The sequence below is a fragment of the Anomaloglossus baeobatrachus genome, chromosome 5 (genome assembly GCF_048569485.1).
Source record: "Anomaloglossus baeobatrachus isolate aAnoBae1 chromosome 5, aAnoBae1.hap1, whole genome shotgun sequence".
Lineage (NCBI taxonomy): Eukaryota > Metazoa > Chordata > Amphibia > Anura > Aromobatidae > Anomaloglossus > Anomaloglossus baeobatrachus.
Genome location: NC_134357.1, coordinates 290,766,103 through 290,789,320, shown reverse-complemented (window position 1 = coordinate 290,789,320; position 23,218 = coordinate 290,766,103). Strand labels below are relative to the sequence as shown.

Below are 23,218 nucleotides of genomic sequence, written 5' to 3'. Positions count from 1 at the left end.
ACCAGTAGCGTTGAAGGGTAACAGGGTTCACACACCCAACACAGGAACTCCCTGTTAACACCACAGGGGTCCTGGGGTACGCTGTCCGTGTGCGTAGGGGGCACAACCAGACAGGTGGCGCAGCAGCCGCAGCCCAGTTAACGCCACTGGGCTGCTACAGAATTCTGGAACAGCAGGAGGGAAGCACGGCACCTAACCCTGAGGTGCTGAGCCACGAATCTTGGCGTGACAGGCACCGTTTGCCTAACCCTACCTATTGCTTCCCAAAAAGACTTATGCCGCAATGAGGCTCTAACATGGAGGTGTACTCTGACTGAGCAAATGTGAAGACTGCGCACCTCCATGTTGTCTCCAGCCCCTATAATAACCTGGGTCCGCCCCAAACCCAGGGTGGACCACAAGGGCACCTCCAGGGTCCAATAGCAGAGTGCCATGTCATCAGCGACGTCACCAGCGGCCTATCCGGAACCGCCACATAATTGATGACCTCATGGCAGCCACGCCCCAAATATTTCACCAGTCATCGTCTGACGACCAATGGTGAGGTGCCGTGTCATAGGGGCGGGCCTCTGCGAGCCAGTCCGGAGTGGCCATGTCATCAGGACACCTGATGCCCTGTGGCCTATCAGGGCCTGCCACCTCACGGACATGCCCAGTGAAGTCCTTCCCGGACTTCGCCTCCAATGCATTAAGTGCCTGAGCATGCTCAGTAGCCTGGACAACAGTCTCAGAAATCAGACTATTAGCCTGAGCATGCTCAGTAGGCACAACACAGGACTTCGACACAGCACGCAGTCTAAGTACCTGTGCAAAGAGGCTTTTCGCACTAAGTGTAGGAGCTTTCTCAGTAGCCTGAACCGAGGACTTAGCCTTAGAAATGTTACTATCAGCCTGAGCATACTCACTAGGCGAAACACTGGACTTAGGTTCTGGCTGGGGTAAACCGGCACATGCATGCGCACTAGCCGCCTCTCCACACTTAGACGTGGAGGTGCAAGCAGCCAGCTGGACGACCCGAGGCACGGCCAAAAACGACAGCCGGCGCCTGGCCGCAACTGGAACCGCAGCAGGCTGCTTGCAGCTATGGCGGCGCCGATTCGTAACACATACCTATTAGAAAATATAAGGGCCCCCCAGGCTACGCAAACCACATGCCAGAGGGAAATAGAAAGTATAGCCCAGTATCTGATTGTTGATCTAATAATTAGCTATAGCGATAGTCATGAGCACAAAGGCACTAATCACCCAGATGGCCCATGTAAGAAGCTATCATGAGTGCATGAGCAAAAGTGTAGTTAAACAATCGGAACTAATTCAGCATTACCTGAAGAAACAAGTGCCTTGTCTGGAAAGCTCCTACGCACACTTCGAGGTGCAATCTTTTTCCAGGGAGAAAGTGATCACTTTCTATTTATCTTTGTTAATAAAAACTTGAATTATTTTATGTCGGTTTGCGCTATTTTTTGTATGATGTTCCTATGGTTAGCGCTGACACAGGGTCAATTATTGTGTCTAGGCTTAATAGCCTTCATTGACCTTTTCTCATAAGCAAGTGTTTGATCTAGGCAATCCAATAGGTCTATGGGCCTGATGCTCTCTGGTCTTCATTCCTATTTTCCTCTTGGGAATATATGAATAAATCGGCATAGGATCGGATAAGATGAGCGCTTATTCAACCCCACTAAGCTCTAAAGAAGACACAGGAATAACAAACAAGGGAAGGAAACAACTTATCTCCAGATGTCTCAGGAAGAGGAACTGCAAACAACAACCAGGTTACACCAAAAGAATGCAAGCTGACTGCTTGCACTGAAGACTTGTAAAGTGTAGAGGACTTATCACTAGCAATGAGTGTAGGGAATTGAGGGTATATATAGACACCAAGGAAGTGCTGATGAAAAGCAGATGAAAGGGCGAGGAACTCCACAGGATCCTAAAGGGAAAGGGATGAAAACAAAGCAGAGAAGATACATAGTATACCAAATACATTAAGCAGGAATGATAGGTCGGGCAGCAGATTGCATAGCCAAACACTGTGACCTTCTATTGCCGGACACCAAATGACTGTCTGTCACCCGTGACACACATGTGACACATACCTCATTTAACAGTTATTTATGGATAAGGAATTATCACATTTGTTTCAGAGCAGCCAGCCCTCCAGAAATGATATGCGCCTAGTACAGGTCCCAGCTTATACCTGAACTTGCACCATCAGGATAAACAGGAGACTGTATAATATGGTAATCATTGCCCTCTTTTATTAAATACTCACCTGCAGGATATAGGGTCCGATGTGCTGCCCTCAGGAATTGGGCATATTAGCCTCAAACCTTGAATATAGAATGCTGCCATGACCTAGGTAGTAGTAATGTATACTACAGATTATAATGAGAGCAACTGTGTTTCCATAACAACTGATATTTTTCTTTGGTATGACTCTTCTTCAAAATGTTGCAGTTGTTAAAAGGAATTTGTCACCAGGTTATGCTACCCTATCTGTGCACAGCATGATGTAGCGGCAGAGACCCGGATTTCAGTTATGTCACATTAATGGACTGATTGCTGTCATTTTGATACAATCATTTTTATTGCTGATCTCTATATAACCCTGCCCACATCACTGATTGGCAGCTTTTTGTGTACACTGTGCATAGGGAGAAAGCTGCCAATCAGTCTGGTGGTCAAGGCTACACAGAGTTCATAAATATGGAAGACTACATGGCAGCAGTAATACTAGTCCTCAAGTGAGGACTGAAAAACAATTATTTTATCAAAACTACAGCAAGAAGCAGTAAGTGATATATCACTGGAATCAGGATCTCTACCCGTGCATCATGTGACTCTCAGATTAGATGGCATAAAACATAGTGGGTACAAAAAATAATATATTAGCAGACATATTTGACATTATAGAGCTGAGTTTCAATGATATATATCACAGATAAGATTAAAGGGGTTTTCGCATTATATGCTTTCAGAAGTGCATCGCTCCCCTGCCTATTGGCTTCTTGTTTGCAGGCTGCTCCTGATGACTGACAGTTCAGACAAGCAGCATGCTGAGCCTCTGGTCCAAACTATGTGATCTCTGTTGCTGCAAGCAGAGACAGCTTTCGGAGGTGCACAGAGGTACTGAAGATGCAAGTCCCAGCTTCAGAGCAGTGCTATAGCAATGAGCTTGTAAGTGATGTGCTCCTTACCTAGGAAACCGACCACCTCTGGTAGACTCCAGAGATGGTCGGTAACCTAGGCAATGAGCAGTAAACTCTAAAGTGAAAAATTCCTCTGTTTATGCAGGAGATTTGGTGCTCTGTATCAGCAAAACATACCCACAATCCCTATAATACCTTAAAACATTTATCAGATCAGAATGCTGTAACCCAGATGCTGTGATGGTAATTGGTAGAGATTCATTTTAAGGAATTGTGAAGATTGATGCGCGCTTCCAAGCATGAATATACTGGAATAGCAAATATTAGACAAGTGGCAATATGAGTGCTTATGTCTTGCTTGTTATGTGGAAGAGGAAGGTATGACACAATGGTAACATCTCTATTCAGTGCTCAGTAATCTGTGGCCATTGGGCAGGAGCCCTATGGGGTACTTTGCACGCTGCGACATCGCTAGCCGATTGTAGCGATGCCGAGCGCGATAGTCCCCGCCCCCGTCGCAGATGCGATCTCTTGTGAAAGCTGCCATAGTGAACATTATCGCTACGGCAGCTTCACACGCACTTACCTGCCCTGCAACGTCGCTCTGGCCGTCGACCCGCCTCCTTCCTAAGGGGGCGGGTCATGCGGCGTCACAGCGACGTCACACTGCAGGCGGCCAATAGAAGCGGAGGGGCGGAGATGAGCGGGACGTAAACATCCCGCCCACCTCCTTCCTTCCTCATTGCAGACGGGACGCAGGTAAGGAGATGTTCCTCGTTCCTGCGGCTTCATACATAGCGATGTGTGCTGCCGCAGGAAAGAGGAACAACATCGTACCTGTCGCTGCAGCGAAATTATGGAAATGACCGACGCTACTCAGATCACCGATTTACAACGCTTTTGCGATTGTTTATCAGTGCTTCTAGGCTTTACACGTTGCGACCTCGTTACCGGCGCCGGATGTGCGTCACTTTCGATTTGACCCCGACGAGATCGCAGTAGCGATGTCGCAACATGCAAAGTACCCCTAAGGGGCACTTTGCACACTACGACATCGCAGATGCGATGTCGGTGGGGTCAAATTGAAAGTGACGCACATCCGGCGTGCAGGCGATATCGTAGTGTGTAAAGCCTTTTTGATACGATTAACGAGCGCAAAATCGTCGTAATCGTATCATCGGTGTAGCGTCGGTCATTTCCATAATTTGGAAATGACCGATGTTAAGATGTTGTTCCTCGTTCCTGCGGCCGCACACATCGCTGTGTGTGAAGCCGCAGGAGCGTGGAACATCTCCTACCTGCGTCCTGAGGCTCACGCCGGCTATGCGGAAGGAAGGAGGTGGGCGGGATGTTTACGTCCCACTCATCTCCGCCCCTCCGCTTCTATTGGCCGCCTGCTGTGTGACATCGCTATGACGCCGCATGACCCACCCCTTAATAAGGAGGCGGGTCGCCGGCCAGCGCAACGTTGCAGGGCAGGTGAGTGCATGTGAAGCTGCCGTAGTGATAATGTTCACTACGCCAACTATCACCATGATATCGCAGCTGCGACGGGGGCGGGGACTATCGCGCTCGGCATCGCAAGCATCGGCTTGCGATGTCGTAGTGTGCAAAGTGCCCCTAAGAGCTTCCTCTGAGTTGATAGCATTCATGGATCCTCTTTTGATTATCCTGCCTTTAATGTCATTGTTGCAGCGTGACACGTGTGACATCACGCCAGGCTGGCTAATCAAAAGAGCCCTATGCCAGAGGTCGGAGGGACTTTTTAGGGCTCCCGCTAAGGAGCTACCGATTACTCACTGGTGGTTCAGTTTCTGTGAACCGGTTCACATGATCTGTATTCTTTCTTAACTGTATAGATCAGCAGTGGGAAATTACTTTTCCCAAGGAGCCACATGAGAGACCGTGACTGGTGTGGAGGGCCGAACCAATAGGCTGAAATTAATTCTGCTCAATAATAATATTAACATATTAATTACAATTATAATTAATATTTTATAGTAATATCAATTGTATCATTTTATATTAAGCAAAATTAGGTATGCTGACATCGCCCTATATTGAGCTTGAGCCTTCACATATCCCTCCTATATATAGTATGACTCCCCACACATCCTGCTATGTAATGTATGAGTCCCCACATATCCCTTCTATGTACAGTGTGAGTCCCACATAGCCCCTCTATATACAATGTGAGATGCCACATAGCCCCTCTATATACAGTGTGAGCCCCATATAGCCCCTTCTATATACAGTGTGAGCCCCACATAGCCCCTCTATACACAGTATGAGCACCCACATACCCCACTATATACAGTGTGAGCCCCACATAGCCTTTTCTATACATTATGAGCTCCACATAGCCTCCTATATAATTTTTTGAGCCCCACATATCCTCCTATATACATTTCTCAGCCCCACATAGTCTTCTATATACATTTCTGAGCCCTCACATAGCCTCCTATATATATTTCTGAGCTCCCACATAGCCTCTCTATATACAATGTGAGCACCCACATAGCCCCTCATTATACAGTGTGAGCCCTGGCATAACCTCCTAAATATGGCGTGAGCCTCCACATTGTCTCTCTATAAACACTGTGAATCCCCAAGTAGTCTTCTACATACATTTTGAGGCCTACATATGCCCCACTTATTTTTTTGAGCCATACATAGCCTCCTAATACATTTCTGAGCCCCCACCTAATCTCCTATTTACATTTCTAAGCCCCCACATAGCCTCCTATATACACTTCTGACCCTCACATAGCCTCCTATATTTATTACACTGGTCAGCGCATTTTTTCTGGAAAAAGATTTTAAAACATATTTTAAGTCCATTTTGCATGCTGATTACGAATATGAGCTTCGTTTTTGGCTATAACATCAGGATTTCAAGATATTTTCAATTTTTGATGAAAATTACTCATATTGAATGTTTTATGAAAAAAACACATGATTTTAGGTATTACATTTTGTATATTTTTAATCAAGGAATAACAAAGATTACAAAGTCTATGTACAGCAAATCAAATATACTTAAAGAATTAAACTACAAAATATAAAAACACATATCTATGGCACACAAATGAATGGCAAATGGCAGTTATTTGAACTTTCTTTTCTTGGCTGATCTGTGATGTACAGCTTCTGGGTTGTCTCTCATCAAGCTCCAGCAATAGTCAGCCATCATATGCGAGTCCCACTGGCCTTGATACCATTCTTCCATTGTTTTAATCCTGATGAAAACGCTCCCCTTGTTCCTCGCTCACATCCCCAAGGTTCTCTGGAAAAAAGTCCAAATGGCTGTGTATATAGTGAATCTTGATACTCATTCTACATCCAAGATTTCGTAGACTTATTAGTAGCTCTTCCACAATCTCTTCATAGTTGTCTTCTTTCTTATTCCCTAGAAAATTCTGCATCTAATTACAAAATGCATTCCAAGCTCTTTCTTCTGTCTCATTCATTGATGTGATAAAATGTGGGTCTCTCATAAGTGTTCTTATTTGAGGTCCATTAAATATTCCAGCCTTTCTCTTCTCTTCATTAAGACCAGAAAAAGTTGAACATGTATAGTTAAAGCATTCTCCACTGTGATTGAGAGCTTTGACGAACTGCTTCATCAATCTAAGTTTTATGTGCAAGGGAGGAAAGACAATGTTCTTCCTATCCACTAGAGGATCATGGATGACATTTTTATCGCCAGATGCCAAACTCTGTCGCTGAGGCCATTCAGTTGTCACCCAATGCTCTGCTGTAGCTCTACTGTCCCAGTAGCGCAGAAAACAAGGGTGTTTTGTGTACCCTCCTTGCAGACCCAAAAGAAAGTTAACTATTTTTAAATCAACACAAATTAACCACTCATGAACATTATATTGTAACCTCTCTAGAACAATTTTGATGTTTTTATATTCTTCTTTAAGTTTTACAGAATGACCTATTGGTACAGAGCCATACTTATTTCCATTGTGTAACAGTACACATTTTAAACTTCTTTTGGAACTATCAATAAAAAGCCTCCAATCCCTTGAATCATATGCTGGAAGTCCTATAAAGAGAAGTAGCCCTTCAACATCAGTACAATAGACAACCTGGCCATCTGAATGGAAGTACTTATGCAGTTCTGCTTCACTGTTACGATAAAATGAGACACTTGTTCCGGGTTTCGACATTCGATTCTCTTCTAGTCTAGAAGCCAATAGTTGAGCAGACTCTTTTGGTAGATAAAAATCTCTAACCAGATCATTCAAAGCAGACTGAGTAAACAGAAATGGTTTGTCACAATCTTCATCACATGGCTGAAAAATATCTGGACTGTCTTATTCGTCAGTATAACAATGTGAAGAGAGATTTGTGTCAACGTTTTCTGGAAGCGCAGTATATTTTGGAACAGGTATGTCTTCACTATGGGCAACTGGTCCAATAGCTGAAGGGATACTCGGGTATTGCAAATATTGCTTGTTTTTCTTATTGAAACCTTTTACATCAACAAGGCAGAAATAGCAATCTTTAAATGATTGCTTGGTTCTCTCCAAACTATAGGAACTCCAAACTGAAGTTTAGCATTCTATCCTTGAGACCATGATCTCAAGCTCTCAATACAGGTTTTGCACACTTTGTGAGCAGCCCAATGCTTGTCTTGGTCTCCAAGTTTTACTTTGAAGTACACAAAATACACCCACAACAAAGTCAGTAATGTTGCGCCTCTGAGTCTTCACAGTAAAGTTTCCACAAATGTAACAAAAAATAATTGGATCATTTGAGCACTGTCTTCTGCGAGATGTAGATGCCATTGTTAGATCAGCAAAACATCCTGCAGAGAAATACAAGATAAAAGTTGTTAGCTACCTGAGTTGTTCATTGAATTTCTGTCCCCCCCACACACACCTTAGGTATTGAGTCACAAACAAAAACAGAAAAAAGCAGGATAAAAACAATAAATATCAAAATTCATTGAAAATTTCAATAAATAAAACAGTACCTGCACACGACTGTTGTGTACGTTGAAAACTATTTGTTTACTTTCTTATCATAACAAATGGGAATTACCGTATTTTTGGCTTTATAAGACGAACCGGATTATAAGACGCACCCCAAATTTAGACATGAAAAATGGGGTCCGTCTTATACTCTGGTGTTCTCTTACCGGAGGGGGGCAGCAGTGGTGGTGAAGCGGGGTCACAGGAAGCAGGGGTTGTGCTGGCAGGCACAGCGGGTCAGTGGCAGCGAGGTCCGTGGTGGCAGGTGCGGTGGCGTCCGTGGTGGCAGGTGTGGTGGCGTCCGTGGTGGCAGGTGCAGTGGCGTCCGTGGTGGCAGGTGCAGTGGCGTCCGTGGTGGCAGGTGCGGTGGCGTCCGTGGTGGCAGGTGCGGTGGCGTCCGTGGTGGCAGGCGCGGTGGCGTCCGTGGTGGCAGGCGTGGTGGCATCCGTGGTGGCAGGCGCGGTGGCATCCGTGGTGGCAGGAGCTGCGGGGTCTGTGGTGGCGGCAGCAGCGGCAGGTGAGTCGTGCAGCAGGCCGGTGCAGTGAGTGTCCCAGTGTCCGCGGTCCCGGTTCAAATGATGGTGCCTGGATCGGCGCATGCGCAGATGGAGCTCTCATCCAAGGACTCTATCTGCACATGCGCTGACTCCTGGAGCAGCATGTGCGCCCGCTCCCGGCGCCATCATTTGAAACTGGGACCGCAGACAAACTGGGTAACCTGCTGCACAGCCGCACCCGTACGCACAGAGTGGTAGCCAGCAGGCTGCCCGCCCACCCTGCGTGCAAGTGGCCGGGTACCTGTGCTTGCGTGTGTACGGGTGGCAGCTGGGTACCTGTGGCTGTGTGCGGACGGCAGCCGGGTGCCTGTTTGCGGGAGGCAGCCGGGTGCCTGTGTGAGGGCGGCAGCCGGGTTCTTGTCGGTGCCGGCTGCCTCCCGCACACAGGCACCCGGCTGTAGTCTGCACAGGCACCCGGCTGCCGCCCTCACGCAGGCATAGGCACCTGACTGCCGCCCGCACAGGCACCCGGCTGCCACCCGCACGCAGCCACAGGTACCCGGCTGCCACCGCACGCAAGCACAGGTACCCGGCCGCTTGCACGCAGCCCGATCGCCGCACAGACAGGACCCCCAGGTAATGCTATATTCGGATTTTAAGACGCACCCCCCATTTTCCTCTCAAATTTTTGGGAGGAAAAGTGCGTCTTATAATCCGAAAAATACAGTATGAATGTTCAAAGAAAACAAAGATATTCTCACATTTATTGGGAGACTAAATGAAAACTAAATTTACCTTAGTAAACCGTATAAACCGGCACCTTTGATACACTACTTATATTTTTCATGAAATTCATGAAAATGGGATATATACCTATAGCGCAAAAACGTGATGTGATAGAGAAATCATATGATCAGATTTGAATTCAGCACCCTCAAATTAGTCTAAAACTGTTCTTAACCCCTTCACGACCATGGATGAATATATCCGTCATGGAGCGTGTCCCGTTAAGCCCCGCCCCCTCCCGCGGGCAGGCGGCGGCAGTCGGCACACATATCAGCTGTTTTCAACAGCTGACATGTGTGCCTGCTAGCCGGGGGTGGAATCGCTTCCACCCGCGGCCATTAACCCCTTAAATCTTGCTGCCAAAGTCTGGCAGCAAGATCTATATGCGCGTGGCCATGTTTTTTACTTACCGCCGCCCCCACCGGAAGTCACGTGCGTGATCACGTGACTATCGGTGCTTGCCATCGTAGCACAGGGTCATGTGATGACGCCTGCAGCTATGATGTTTCACTTTCGTTTTCCCTCGGCACGGAGCAGAGGAAAACAGAAAGTGACTGTATCTGCTGTTTACAGCTGTATAGCTGTGATTAGCAGATAGATAAGAGCGATCGGATTGCTGATCGCTATAGCCCCCTAGGGGGACTAGTAAAATAAAAAAAAAGTAAAAAAAAAAGTTTTAAAAAATAAAAAAAATAAAAAAAACCTAAAAGTTCAAATCACCCCCCTTTCCCCCCATTGAAAATTAAAGGGTTAAAAAATAAATAAATATACACATATTTGGTATCGCCGCGTTCAGAAATGCCCGATCTATTAAAATATAAAATCAATTAATCTGATTGGTAAACGGCGTAGTGGCAAAAAAATTCCAAACGACAAAATTACGTTTTTTAATTGCCGCAAGTTTTACGCAAAATGCAATAACAGGCGATCAAAACGTAGCATCTGCGCAAAAATTATACCATTACAAACGTCAGCTCGAGACGCAAAAAATAAGCTGTCACTGAGCCATCGATCCTAAAAAATAAGAACGCTACATGTTTTGGAAAATGGCGCAAAACGTGCGCCACTTTTATTGGACAAACTTGTGAATTTTTTTTAACCCCTTAGATACAAGTAAACCTATACATGTTTGGTGTCTACAAACTCGCACCGACCTCAGGCATCATACCCACACATCAGTTTTACCATATAGTGAACACCATGAATAAAACATCCCAAAAACTATTGTGCCGTCACACTTTTTTTGCAATTTTTCCGCATTTGAAATTTTTTTGCTGTTTTCCAGTACACCATATGGTAAAACTTATGGTTTCATTTAAAAGTACAACTTGTCCCGCAAAAAACAAGCCCTCATATGGCAAGATTGACGGAAAAATAAAAAAATTACGGCTCTCGGAAGAAGGGGAGCAAAAAACAAAAACGCAAAAATGGAAAGTGCCCCGGGGCTGAAGGGGTTAAAGTCCATGCCAGAGTTTTTTATTTTTTTTGTAGACCAGTGTTATGAGTCCCAAATAGCCTCCAATATACATTTCTGACCCTCACATAGCCTCCTATATTTATTATAAGTCCCACATAGCTTCCTGTGTACATTTCTGTGCCTCACGTAACCTTCTATATACATTATGCACTAAAGCGGACTTTACACGCTGCGACATCGCCCGTGCAATCTCGTTGGGGGTCACGGAATTTGTGACGCACATCCGGTCGCTTTAGCGATGTCTTTGCGTGTGACACCTATGAGCGATTTTGAATCGTCGCAAAAACGTTCAAAAACGCTCATCGGTGACATGGGGGTCCATTCTCAAATATCGCTGCTGATCGGTGTACGAAGTAGTTCGTCGCTCCTGCGGCAGCACACATCGCTATGTGTGACACCGCAGGAATGAGGAACCTCACTTTACCTGCGGCTGCCGGCAATAAGGAAGGAAGGAGGTGGGCGGGATGTTACTTCCTGCTCATCTCCGCCCCTCCGCTTCTATTGGGCGGCGGTTCAGTGACGTTGCTGTGACGTTGCTGTGATGCTGAACGAACCGCCCCCTTAGAAAGGAGGCGGTTCGCCGGTCACAGCGACGTCGGTAGGCAGGTAAGTAGTGTGACGGGTCCGCACGATGTTGTGCGCCATGGGCAGCGATTTGCCCGTGTCGCACAACCGATGGGGGCGGGTACGCACGCTAGCGATATCGGTCACGATATCGCAGCGTGTAAAGCGGCCTATAGCCTCCTATATACATTTCTGGGCCCTACAAAGCCTCCTATATACATTATAAGCCCCACATAGCCTTCTATATACATTATAAGCCCCACATAGTCTAACTATATACATTTCTAAGCCTCACATAGCCTCCTATATACATTAGGCACATAGCCTCCTATATACATTAGGCACATAGCCTTCTATATACATTTATGAGCCCCCACATAGCCTCCTATATACATTATAAGCCCCACATAGTCTCCCTATATATATTTCTAAGCCTCACATAGCCTCCTATATACATTAGGCACATAGCCTCCTATGTACATTAGGCACATAGCCTTCTATATACATTTCTGAGCCCCCACATAGCCTTCTATATACATTATAAGCCCCACATAGTCTCCCTATATACATTTCTAAGCCTCACATAGCCTCCTATATACATTAGGCACATAGCCTCCTATATACATTAGGCACATAGCCTTCTATATACATTTCTGAGCTCCCACATAGCCTCCTATATACATTATAAGCCCCACATAGTATCCCTATATACATTTCTAAGCCCCACATAGCCTCATATATACATTTCTGAGCCCCCACATAAATGAACATAAATAACAAGCAAACCAGAAAAACAGATATCATACGATTAAACATGTCTACTCTGTACATCCTGCTACTTCGGAGGTTAGGATGATTAATATATTGTACAGTCATTCTTTATTCTGTCCTTCGTGCATTATTTCTTCCCTGCCATCAAATCTGATAATTGTATGTGCGGTATAAAAGATGGATGTAGACACAGTGATCTCTAGCGGCATCGGGCTAGGCACACAGGTCCACCTCAATATCCAAAAAATAAGTGCGCCTATTATATCAAGAGAATGAGGTAGGACTGAAGCCTTTGAAGATGATTCCTCTGTTGACATTGGGTTATATGACTGTTTGCACTCTACAAGCTGTCTTTAATTTTGCATTATCACTATACTAAAACCCTTCAAGCCTCCTTCTTTTACTGTTCCAGCCTCGCTTCAATCTAAGTACACTTGTGATTTACACATAGGTACATTTATGAAGAAGTAAATAATACAGTCGCCAGCAGACAATGTGCAAATAACATTACCGATAAACTGCATCCTAAACAACAATCCATACAGTAATGTAATGTACAAATCATAGGCAGCCTGCAGATACTGGCATGTGTTTGATGCCAGGTATTGCCACCTTGGGCCATTTTTTTTCCTCTTCATGTTGTTTAGTGATTCATTCCCTAATACACTAAAAATACATGAATGGTCAACAAATGCCAGAATATATAGAACGTATTGTATTACTTATTATCTTTACTTGTTGTATATAAAGTAACAACTTTAATATTAATATATGCTTCATTCTTAATTGTTTGTATATCTGGTCTCAGGGTGAAGTGCTGGACGACTTTGGAGTGACTTCATCTGGGGTTTAACATTTGGGTACAAGGATGCTGTCTGTCAACTCGGATGGAAAGGTTTTGGTGCGAAGATGCTTTCTCACACTCAGGCCATTCCGGTAAGTAAATTCTAAAAGTTTTACAATCCTGTGGAAACTTAAAGGGAACCTGTCACCACTTTTTTCGGCCTATAAGCTGCGGCCACCACCACTGGGCTCTTATATACAGCATTCTAACATGCTGTATATAAGAGCCCAGGCCACTGTGTAGTACATAAAAAAACACCTTATAATATTCACCTAACAGTCACGCTGCGGTGGAGTTGGGTCAGAAGGGCGTCTCCATTGTCCGAAGCCGTCGCCGCCTCTTTCGGCCATCTTTGTCTTCCTTCTTCTGTAGCCGGGGTGCATGACGCGTCCGACGTCATTCACACTCGCTGGCATTGAGGTCCTGAGCAGGGCAGATCAAAGTATTGTAGTGCGCCTGCGCAGGACCGGCAAGTGTGTATGACGTAGGATGCGTCATGCACACAGGCTTCAGAAAGAGGACAAAGATGGCCAAAAGAGGTCTCGCCGGTACTGGACAACGGAGACGCCCATATGGCCCAACTCCACCACAGTGCAACCGTTAGGTAAGTATTATAAAGTGTTTTTTATGTTCTACACAGTGACCTCGGCTCTTATATACAGCATATTAGAATGCTGTATATAAGAGCCTACTGGTGATGGCCGCAGCTTATAGGCCGAAAAAGTGGTAACCGGTTCCCTTTAAAGACGAATGTAAACCAGGACCTTATATTCTTACAATATGGAAAAGTTTCCAAAGCAGCAAAAGAAAATGCAATCACAAAGTTTGTATCTGGTGAGGATTCATTAAAGTGTTATTCCTCCCAAATCCACACATCCCCTACACATGGGATATGGGATAACGTCTTACTTACTAGTGGTCAGACCCCTTTGAACTTCATGTCTGTAAGTCCCATAGACAATGAATGGAGTGGAGGCCAAGCATGTCGATACCAGCTCCATTCAGGATGGGTCTGTGGAGTTCCAATCTCCGAATAAACGTTTGTTCCCCCAGCGATCATCAAGTTTTTCCATTATCTTATGCATAAAAAATTCCAATCTCTCATTATAGGAGAGACCTTTCATCCCATGTAATAATCTAGCTACCTGACTTTAAACCAACTTTAGCTTTCCAATATGCTCTTGAAAAAGTGAAGCCCAAAACTGGATCCAATATTCTAGATGTGGCCTTACAAGTGATTTATATACAGTAGGAGTAAAGCCTGCTTTACACGTTGCAATTTCGCATACGATATGGTATGCGATTTGCAACGCCCCCATTGTATGTGCGGCACGTTCAATTTGTTGAATGTGCCGCACATACGAGTAACCCCCTGTCACACGTACTTACCCGTCCATACGACCTCGATGTGGGCGGCGAACGTCCACTTCCTGGAGTGGGAGGGACGTTCGGCGTCACATCGATGTCACGCGGCAGCCGGCCAATAGAAGCGTAGGGGCGGAGCTGAGCGGGACGTAAACATCCCGCCCACCTCCTTCCTTCATTCCGCATTGTGGGCCGGGAGCTGCAGGACACAGGTAAGATCTGTTCATCGTTCCCGGGGTGTCACACACTGCGATGTGTGCTACCCCGGGTACGATGAACAATCTGACGTGCAATTCTAGAGAAAGGTACGATGTGTATGCGATGAACGTTTTAACGTTCAATCGCAATCGCATGCACCTGTCACACACTACAATGTACCTTACAATGCCGGATGTGCGTCACTTACGACGTGACCCCGCTGACACATCGTAAGATACATTGCAGCGTGTAAAGCGGGCTTAACAATACATTGGGACTACAGGTTTTTATCCTTCTTTTTATACACCCTAAAATCTTGTTTGCTTTTGCAGCTGCTGCTTGACATTGAGTGTTGCTGCTCAGCTACACTTGTAACTAGTGATAGGTGAATAGTAACTATACGTGTTTGGATAATGCTTACTGAATACCTAGTACTATTCCGGTATTCATCACAACAATAAAAATGCTTGGGTTCCCCATTGACTTGAATTAGGTTCATTATTCATGACGAATACCAGAATAGTACTTTGTGATTCGTTACGAATAATCCGAACATGAATAGTTACTATTCGCCCATCACTACTTGTAACCAACATATCCAAGTCATCTCCTATTCTGTAGTCCCTAGTATATTTCCATTTAATATATATGCATCAAAATGAATACTCCGTCCTGCGTGCATTACTTTACATTTATCAACATTAAACTTCATCTACCATGTGTTTATCCATGAAGACATCTTATCCAGATTGTTCTGTAATATATTATTAAGCTCATTTTTTATTATCCTACATAGTTTGGTGTCGTCAGCAAAAACTGACACTTTACTATCAATCCCATCCACAAGGTCATTAATAAAGAGATTAAAAAGAATTGGTCCTAGTACAGATCCCTGTGGTATCCGACTGCTGACTATACCCAATTAGAGAATGTACGATCACACACTTTTTCAACAATACTCTCTTATATGTGGCAAGGATAATGTATGAAATGATCATTTTGTAAAGAGTTCTAAATGAAGTATATATCGCGTATACAACGCGGATATATAGTTTAAATCTGTATTTAGCTTTTACTGTTTTTTATCTTTAGTCGACACAAAATGTAGGAAATTAAAGCAAATTGATTGGTCACACATGAGAGATGCCAGTCTTTGCCTTGTAAATCTGATAAAATGGATATTCTGGTAAATGTCATAATATCTTTCATTAATAATCTTTCAACCTTTGCCTGTAGGATTTTCGTCCTGGGGATTGGATTTTTCACTCTTTGCTTCCTGATGACCTCACTTGGTGGACAGTTTTCAGCCAAGCGGCTAGCAGATTCTCCATTTACTATCAGGACAGAAGGTTAGCCCTTTACAAAAAAGCATGTGCCTGGTATCCAAATATATATATATATATCATTAGTAATATTATATAATATTGTAGAATAAAGCAAAACTTTATCCACAGGATAGCTGATCAATTGCTTGGGACTGATAACTGTATCAATAATCACGAGAACAGAGGTTCTCAAGTCTCCAATATGGATGGAGCACAGGTCATATATTCTTTCTGCAACGTTATGTATTCTCTCTGGAACTGAGCTACGTACTCTGCTTTATTTTTGTCAGTCCAACAGCGAGCTGTCGCTAGTATGTGCTACCTGCACTTTATTATCATAGGACATTTTGGATTTTGTTTTGTTTTTTATTTTTCATTTTATTGTGATCCTTGGGAGTCCAGTTGTTCAGACATGTGCCTCTGGATAGTTGCTAACTTTTTATTTTTGGACAACCCTTAAATGATAACTTTCTAACTACTGGCTGCCACCACTAGAGGGAGCATGAGAGCTTACTGTATAGTGGTATACATTAGCATGTATTAGCTGACAGGTTCTCTTTAAAGTGAGCCTTTCAGCTAACACATGCTGCTCGATCAGTGGGCAGCATGTATCTGGCACCTGCTATTTGATCTCAGCCAGGTATGCTTAAAAGTTTCAGAAAAAACATACTGTAAGAGCTGCCAGGGACATTGACGGCGATGTAGACTAGTCGGACAGGTGGGTCACTGGAGGCTTCTCCCTGTCCACTCCCCTGGACTGACAGGTCTCTACTTATATGAATTGAGACCTATCAATCCAGGGCAGTGAACAGGGAGAAGGCATCGGGGATATGCTTGTCCAACTAGTCTACATCGCCATCTCTTTTCCTGGTGGCTTTTAAAGTATGTTTTTGTCTGAAACGCAGCAGCATCTGGCTGAGATCATATAGCCAATGCCTGACACCTTTTGTCCACGGATTGGGCAGCATGTATCAGATTAGAGATTTATTTTGAAAGGGTTGTCCACTATTTAGAAAACCACTTTTTAAAATAAGTACTCCCCCTTGTAAAATAAAATATACTAACCTCTCGATACCGTTGAAGCATTGGCTGCGCCAGGTCCCTTGGATCTCACATGACATTGTTTTCCCACGTGATCCCTGTAGACACTCAGTGGCCCCTGTTAGGCAGCTGCACTTTCACTTTTTCTGCTTGTCTGAGGTTTATCTTAGGGAAGTAAGTGCGCAGCAGCCCAATAGTTGATGCTGATTGGCTGCAGGGCTTACGTCGTCGACCTCGGAGACCCAGCGCTGAAATTTCTGGAACGGTGCTGGTGCAGGAAGTGAGTATCTGTTGTTTTTATTTAACAAGAGGAGTACTTATTTTAAAATGTGGTTGTCTAGATAGTGGTCAATACCTTTCAAGAAGATTTGTCGAGAGATAAAAAGTGGCTAATTTTTGCTCTTATTTGATTTTTTGCTGCTCCCCTGAGCATAATATTTTTCATTATCTAAATTCCACCAAGCAGTTCCAGAGCTATGGGCCTTTTTATTTAGTGCTTAATTTTATGTTTTTTACCAAAAGGTATTACTCACAAAACTCTCTGAGAGCGTCTTCATGCTGCTCTGTATTGTTACCCTGTAAACCACACTCCATTAGTAAAGACCATAAAAATTGCCTCTAAATAAAAAAGTCCACAACTATGAAACAATCTGATGGATTTAATAAAAAAAAAGGCACAAAAAACAAAGTGGAACAAAGGGGAGAAGCCGGAATACAATAAATGGAAAAACTGGACTGATGACAGGTTGTCTTAACATTGAAACAGCTTGCAAAAAAATTGTGGGCGCCCAAATTGGTGCTAGAATTGCAATATTTTGAGATTGACAGTGGTATTTGAATATTGGGATATCTTTATTAAAGGGGTTGTACACTACTAGGACAGCCCCTTCTGATTCCACGTTTCCTCCAGGTAAAATAATAAAGCCTATATTCACCTCCCATACCAGTGCTGTTCCAGTGGTGCCGCAGTTGTGACGTCATGTGAGCCCCCGTCCAATCACCACTGGCTTCCTTCTCTCCACTTTTGGACCAAACGAGCAATGAACAGGAAGTGAGCGCAGCCACAGCGCTCACTTCCTGTTTACTAACTCGTTTGGTCTGAAGGTGGGAAAAGGAAGCCGGTGCTGATTGGACACAGGTCTTGCGTGACATCACAACCCCACGTGAGCCCCAAGAACATGAACCATGGCACCATTTCACTGGCATGGGAGGTGAGTATAGGTTTTATTATTTTCCTTTGGAGAAACATGTGGAATCAGAAGGGATTGTCCTAGTAGTAGACAACCCCTTTAATACAAGTAAATTAGTTCTGTGGATGTATATAAATATATACACAAATACACACAAACCGTTATATTGGTTCAATTTCTGTATGGGATATATATATATATATATATATATGTATATATATATATATATATATATATATATATATATATATATATATATATAGTAAATATTCTCAGTGATCAAATCAACCCAATACAAATTGGGTTGTATTGATCACTAAGAATATTTACTATATGTATCATGGCAATAACAGTGCCATAAAGAAACTGAACCAGCATAACTGTTTTTTCTGCATGTGTCATAAAAGGCAATCATAAAAATTTGTGAGCATGAAATTGCATTGTCAATCCCACTAGGACGTTGCTGGTGTAAAATTGTTGTTCCCGTGTATGTGATTTTAATGTTAGGGCAAATATCTGAAAGTTAGTTTTCTTTGAAAAATCGAGCAGACAAATTACAGTAATTTTCTGGCTGCAGGAAGTGATTGGAAATGTGTATGTGCAGACAAACATCAGCGTGCATAATAACATAGCAGTGAGAGAATATAGTATGCGCTGTGCAACGGGATTGGAAGAACTGAAAGACCGAGGAATATTTGTGGATGACGTTCCATAATTATTTAGTGACGGGACACACAATGGAGAGAGGATCTGGGAGAAAGTATACAACTCAAAATGTCCCTGCTAATTATTATAAAATGTTTGCAATTGTGCCGACAAAGTATACTGAATGGGGGAGTAGGCTGACAGAGAAAATTTGGGACCAATTTGTGGGAGAGTTTACAGGGAAATTCCAAAAGTATAGGTGACATTGATGGATGTCCATGTGTCGGGAGCACTAACCAGAGTCATAGTTATGCTTTTACTTGTAAATTTCTTAGCTAGGTATTCATAGCTTGTTAGTGGCCTGCTCAGCATGCACGCTAGTCCCCAGGTGGCTACCATTTCCAACAGGCTGCATTACACACAGCGACATTGCTAGCGATGTCGCTCGTGAAAGCACCCGCCCTCGTCGTTTGTGTGTCACAGGCAAATCGCTGCCCGTGGCGCACAATATCGCTAGTACCCGTCACACATACTTACCTTCCTAACGACATCGCTGTGGCCGGCGAACTGCCCCTTTTCTAAGGGGGCGGTTCGTGCGGCGTCACAGCGACGTCACATGGCAGGCGTCCAGTAAAAGAGAAGGGGTGGAGAGCAGCTGAATGAAAGTCATGCCCAGCTCGTTGCCGGAAGACGCAGGTACGGTGTTGTTCGTCGTTCCTGGGGTGTCACACGTAGTGATGTGTGGTGCCTCAGGAACGCATCCAGCACCATCAACGATATTTGGGATTTGAACGACGTGTCAACGATCAATGATTAGATGAGTACTTTTGATCGTTAGCGGTTGCTCGTACGTGTCACATGCAACGACGTCGCTAATGAGGCCGGATGTGTGTCATGAATTCCGTGACCCCCAACGACATCTCGTTAGCGATGTCGTTGCGTGTAAAACCCCCTAAAGGATAGGCAAACAGAAAATAATATTAAGTGAAAACATAACTTTTATTGTAATTACGACAGTTAAGAAAACTCTAAGAACATCATCGGTTATATGACCAAAAAATATGTCTGATCACGATGCAAACGGAATCCAGAATTAGAACCTGCCTTGACGTGGAAAAGAATAAATGGAGTGATCCCACTAGTCTGGTGTCATTTTGTCTCACAGATGGGGTTCAGGAGTCCAATATGAGGTGGGGGTGTCAGTGCCATAACAGTTCTTGTGGTCACACACTCCGCTGTCCCTAATGTGTTCTTATTGTTTAACACTACTACTAACTCATCCAGAAGAATTTCTTCCCGGATTTAAAATGGCAGTACTACACTACCCTTAAAGGGTTATTCTGATTTACAAGATCCTATCCCAATTAGAAATGTAGTATACGATAGTTCTCTTGATATAACTACCGTTTGTCTCTTACCTCATGTGCAGGCCATTGCAGCTTAGGTATCCATGGTTATAGCCACAAGTAACTAACTCTCACTATATGAGTGGTCGAAACCATGGATACCTAATCTGCAATGCCCTGCACATGAGGTAAGACACATGGCCGTTTCAGTAGAACTATACATTTCTAATTGGAGGTATGTGCTAATTTTATTATATCTACTACATGCTTGGAGATGGTAATACCTCTTTAAGCAATAATCACACTAACATGTTCTCAGGAGGACATTAATGACATTGATGGGTGTCTATGTGGTCGGGGAAATATTGAGAGTCATAGTTAAGATTTTCCCTGTAAATACTCTAGCTAAGTCATAATATCTGGGTGTAGACCAAGGCGCAAACTCCACAGCCCCCTCTAGTTATACCCATGTGGCTACCATTTTCCTAACAAAAATAGCAGAACTCTATAAAATAGCCAAAACCATATAGACTGTTCACAGATTTTTGTCACAATATAATCGGTTCTACAGCAATTGCTGTGTCAGTATAATGATATTTAGGTTCTAAAAGGTCATTCTCTATTGATAAACTCCTTTAATGTTATTTTAAGTAAAGCTTAAAGAGAATCTGTCAGTAGGATCAACCCTCCTATGCCGCCTAAATGGCCAAGCAGGTCATAGAAAATGTAATAAAATGATACATTGATATCTGCGGTCCGATTTCTTATTCCAGAGAAATCCACGTTTTTCTTAATTCACAGAACTCACAAGAAGTTAGGGATATTTGGCTTTCGTGTGAAATTTATGTAAAACGCAAAAAGTTCCCTCTGCAGTGATATTTTATCATGATAATAGGGCATTTAAGTAGAATCATGCAAAGGTGATTTGTTCATCTCAAACAATTTCTAGAAACAGAAGCCACCCCCCTCAAAGAAAAAGTTAATGTCTCAATAACTTGTCATGTGGTATTATGCACTAATTACAGCTTCACAACAAGGTCTCATGCTGTTTACAAGAGGAGCTATTGTCTGCTAAGGTATGGCATCCCACTCTTCTTGAAGGACTTGAAGGACAGCCCTGAGGTCATTAAGGTTCTGAGGGTGCAGAGTTTCAAGCTTCTACATGGTGACTCTGCTGATCCAATGGGTTGTCTAAGCGATTCAGGTCTGGAGAAAGTGCAGCCACTCCATTTGAAGTACCCCAGTTTCCAGCAGCTGCTCCCTAATGATGTGACCTCAATGAGCTGGAACATTGTCATCCATGAAGATGAAATTAGGCCTGTGTTGTTTATGCAGAGGCACAATGACTGGATTAATGATGTTATTCAAGTAGTTGGGACTTGTCAATGTACCATTCACAAAGTGTAGGGCAGTTCTGTATAACTAGACAAACCTGCCCATACTGTAATGCCACCACCACCAAAGTCTCATCTGGTGACAACAATGGCTGATGCATACCACTCTTCTTGACATCTCCAAAATTGTTGGCGGCCATCATTTCTGATCAGTGTGAATCGACTTTCAACAGCTCTGAGGCCCACTGGTTCCCTGTCCATCAAGACGATGATACCGGTGCCTGACAGGGTGGTCAGGTACCCTTGCAGGTCATCTGGCACTTGGACTTTGCTGATGTAAATGGCTTCAAATGATCTGACGTGACACTTAGGTTGTCATCTTGATCTCATGATGTGAAAATGTAAAAAGCATGATGAGGAGGACTGTTTAAATGCTAAATCTAATTGACCCCTGAAATTTATTGGGCGATTCATGGATCAAATGCCTGTTGTGAATTAAGCTCCTTGTTAGAGAACAGAAAATTATGCAAAAAGTAATGAAATATTGAACAGCTGGACATGTGCATGTAAAAGTTTGGAGAAGGTCACATTAAGTTCACCTGAAATGGTTATAGTGCATTTTAGGATCATCCTGAAATCTCACCTGAAGGCCAAATATCCCTTTTTGTGAGTAGTGTGTAAAGTAAGCTGTTAAGATCTATGGGCCGGACACAGCTAACCCTGGGAATCTTCCGCCTGAGCTAATTTTAAATGAAAGGTGGCATTACCAGTGTGAGACATGTAATGTCTAACAGTCTGTTCTCCTGATCTCACTGTAGAGCTGTGTGTGATGTACAGCAGAGCTAACAGTAGAGCAGAACTGAACATTGTCATATAACAAATGCAATTGCTGTAGCAGTTGTCTTCTCATACTGATGTCATCTCTGCTGCAAAGTTGTGCCTGATTATAACCAACACAATAGAGCAGAGTTGAAACTTGTCTCATTCAAACACATTTGCAGCTGTCCTCTCCTCTCACAGTGCTGTCAGTTTTGCTGTACTGACCCTCCCCTCCCCCACTGGCTGTTTGTGACATGGAAGTTGTAGCACGAGCATGAGAAGACAACTGAAAATGTGTTTGTAATAAGATAAAGTTCAGTTGTGCTGTACTGTGCTCGCGCTCACATTTACACACAGTACTGCAGAGAGATCAGAATAGCAGACTGTCAGTTATGATGTCTCGTATTGGTAACGCCCCATTTCATTTAACCCCTTACCAACAAAGCATATACTGGCATGTCCTATGTGGACTCCATGACTTTGATGCAGGCTCACACTCTGAGCCCGTATCTTTCCCTGCATATGATGGCAGATCTGATCAACAGTCACATACCTCAATTGGAGAGCTACTCGCACTTGTTAACTAGTTAAATCCTACTGTCAATCTCTGACAGCGGGATTTAATGCTCACTGATGAGAAGCGCGTCACTCCCAGCTCCCATCGGTGGCCCCGTGACGTGATTACAGGGCACTTATGGAATGTCATTACAGTCAGGGGTCAGCTGATGAGTCCTGTATCTGTCATGTCGAATTTCCTGTGAACGCTGGCTGTGTTACGGTGTTCATAGAATATCAATATTTCTGCTGTACAGAGCAGTGCTGATGCACTCTGGAGGCAGATTCTTGGGAAGATCTGTCTCCAGACCATAGATCTTAACAGCT

At 43.8% G+C, this 23,218-nt stretch overlaps 1 protein-coding gene across 1 annotated transcript in view; it reads left to right on the top strand.

The window, feature by feature from the left end:
* MGAT5B (alpha-1,6-mannosylglycoprotein 6-beta-N-acetylglucosaminyltransferase B) overlaps nucleotides 1–23,218 on the top strand; it is a 217,104-nt gene that overhangs the window by 49,771 nt on the left and 144,115 nt on the right. The window contains exons 2-3 of the mRNA XM_075349552.1: nucleotides 13,038–13,165; nucleotides 15,873–15,985. Of these exons, the coding sequence (XP_075205667.1) occupies nucleotides 13,098–13,165; nucleotides 15,873–15,985 (181 nt within the window). The 5' untranslated portion in view covers nucleotides 13,038–13,097. The remainder of the gene's footprint in view (nucleotides 1–13,037; nucleotides 13,166–15,872; nucleotides 15,986–23,218) is intronic.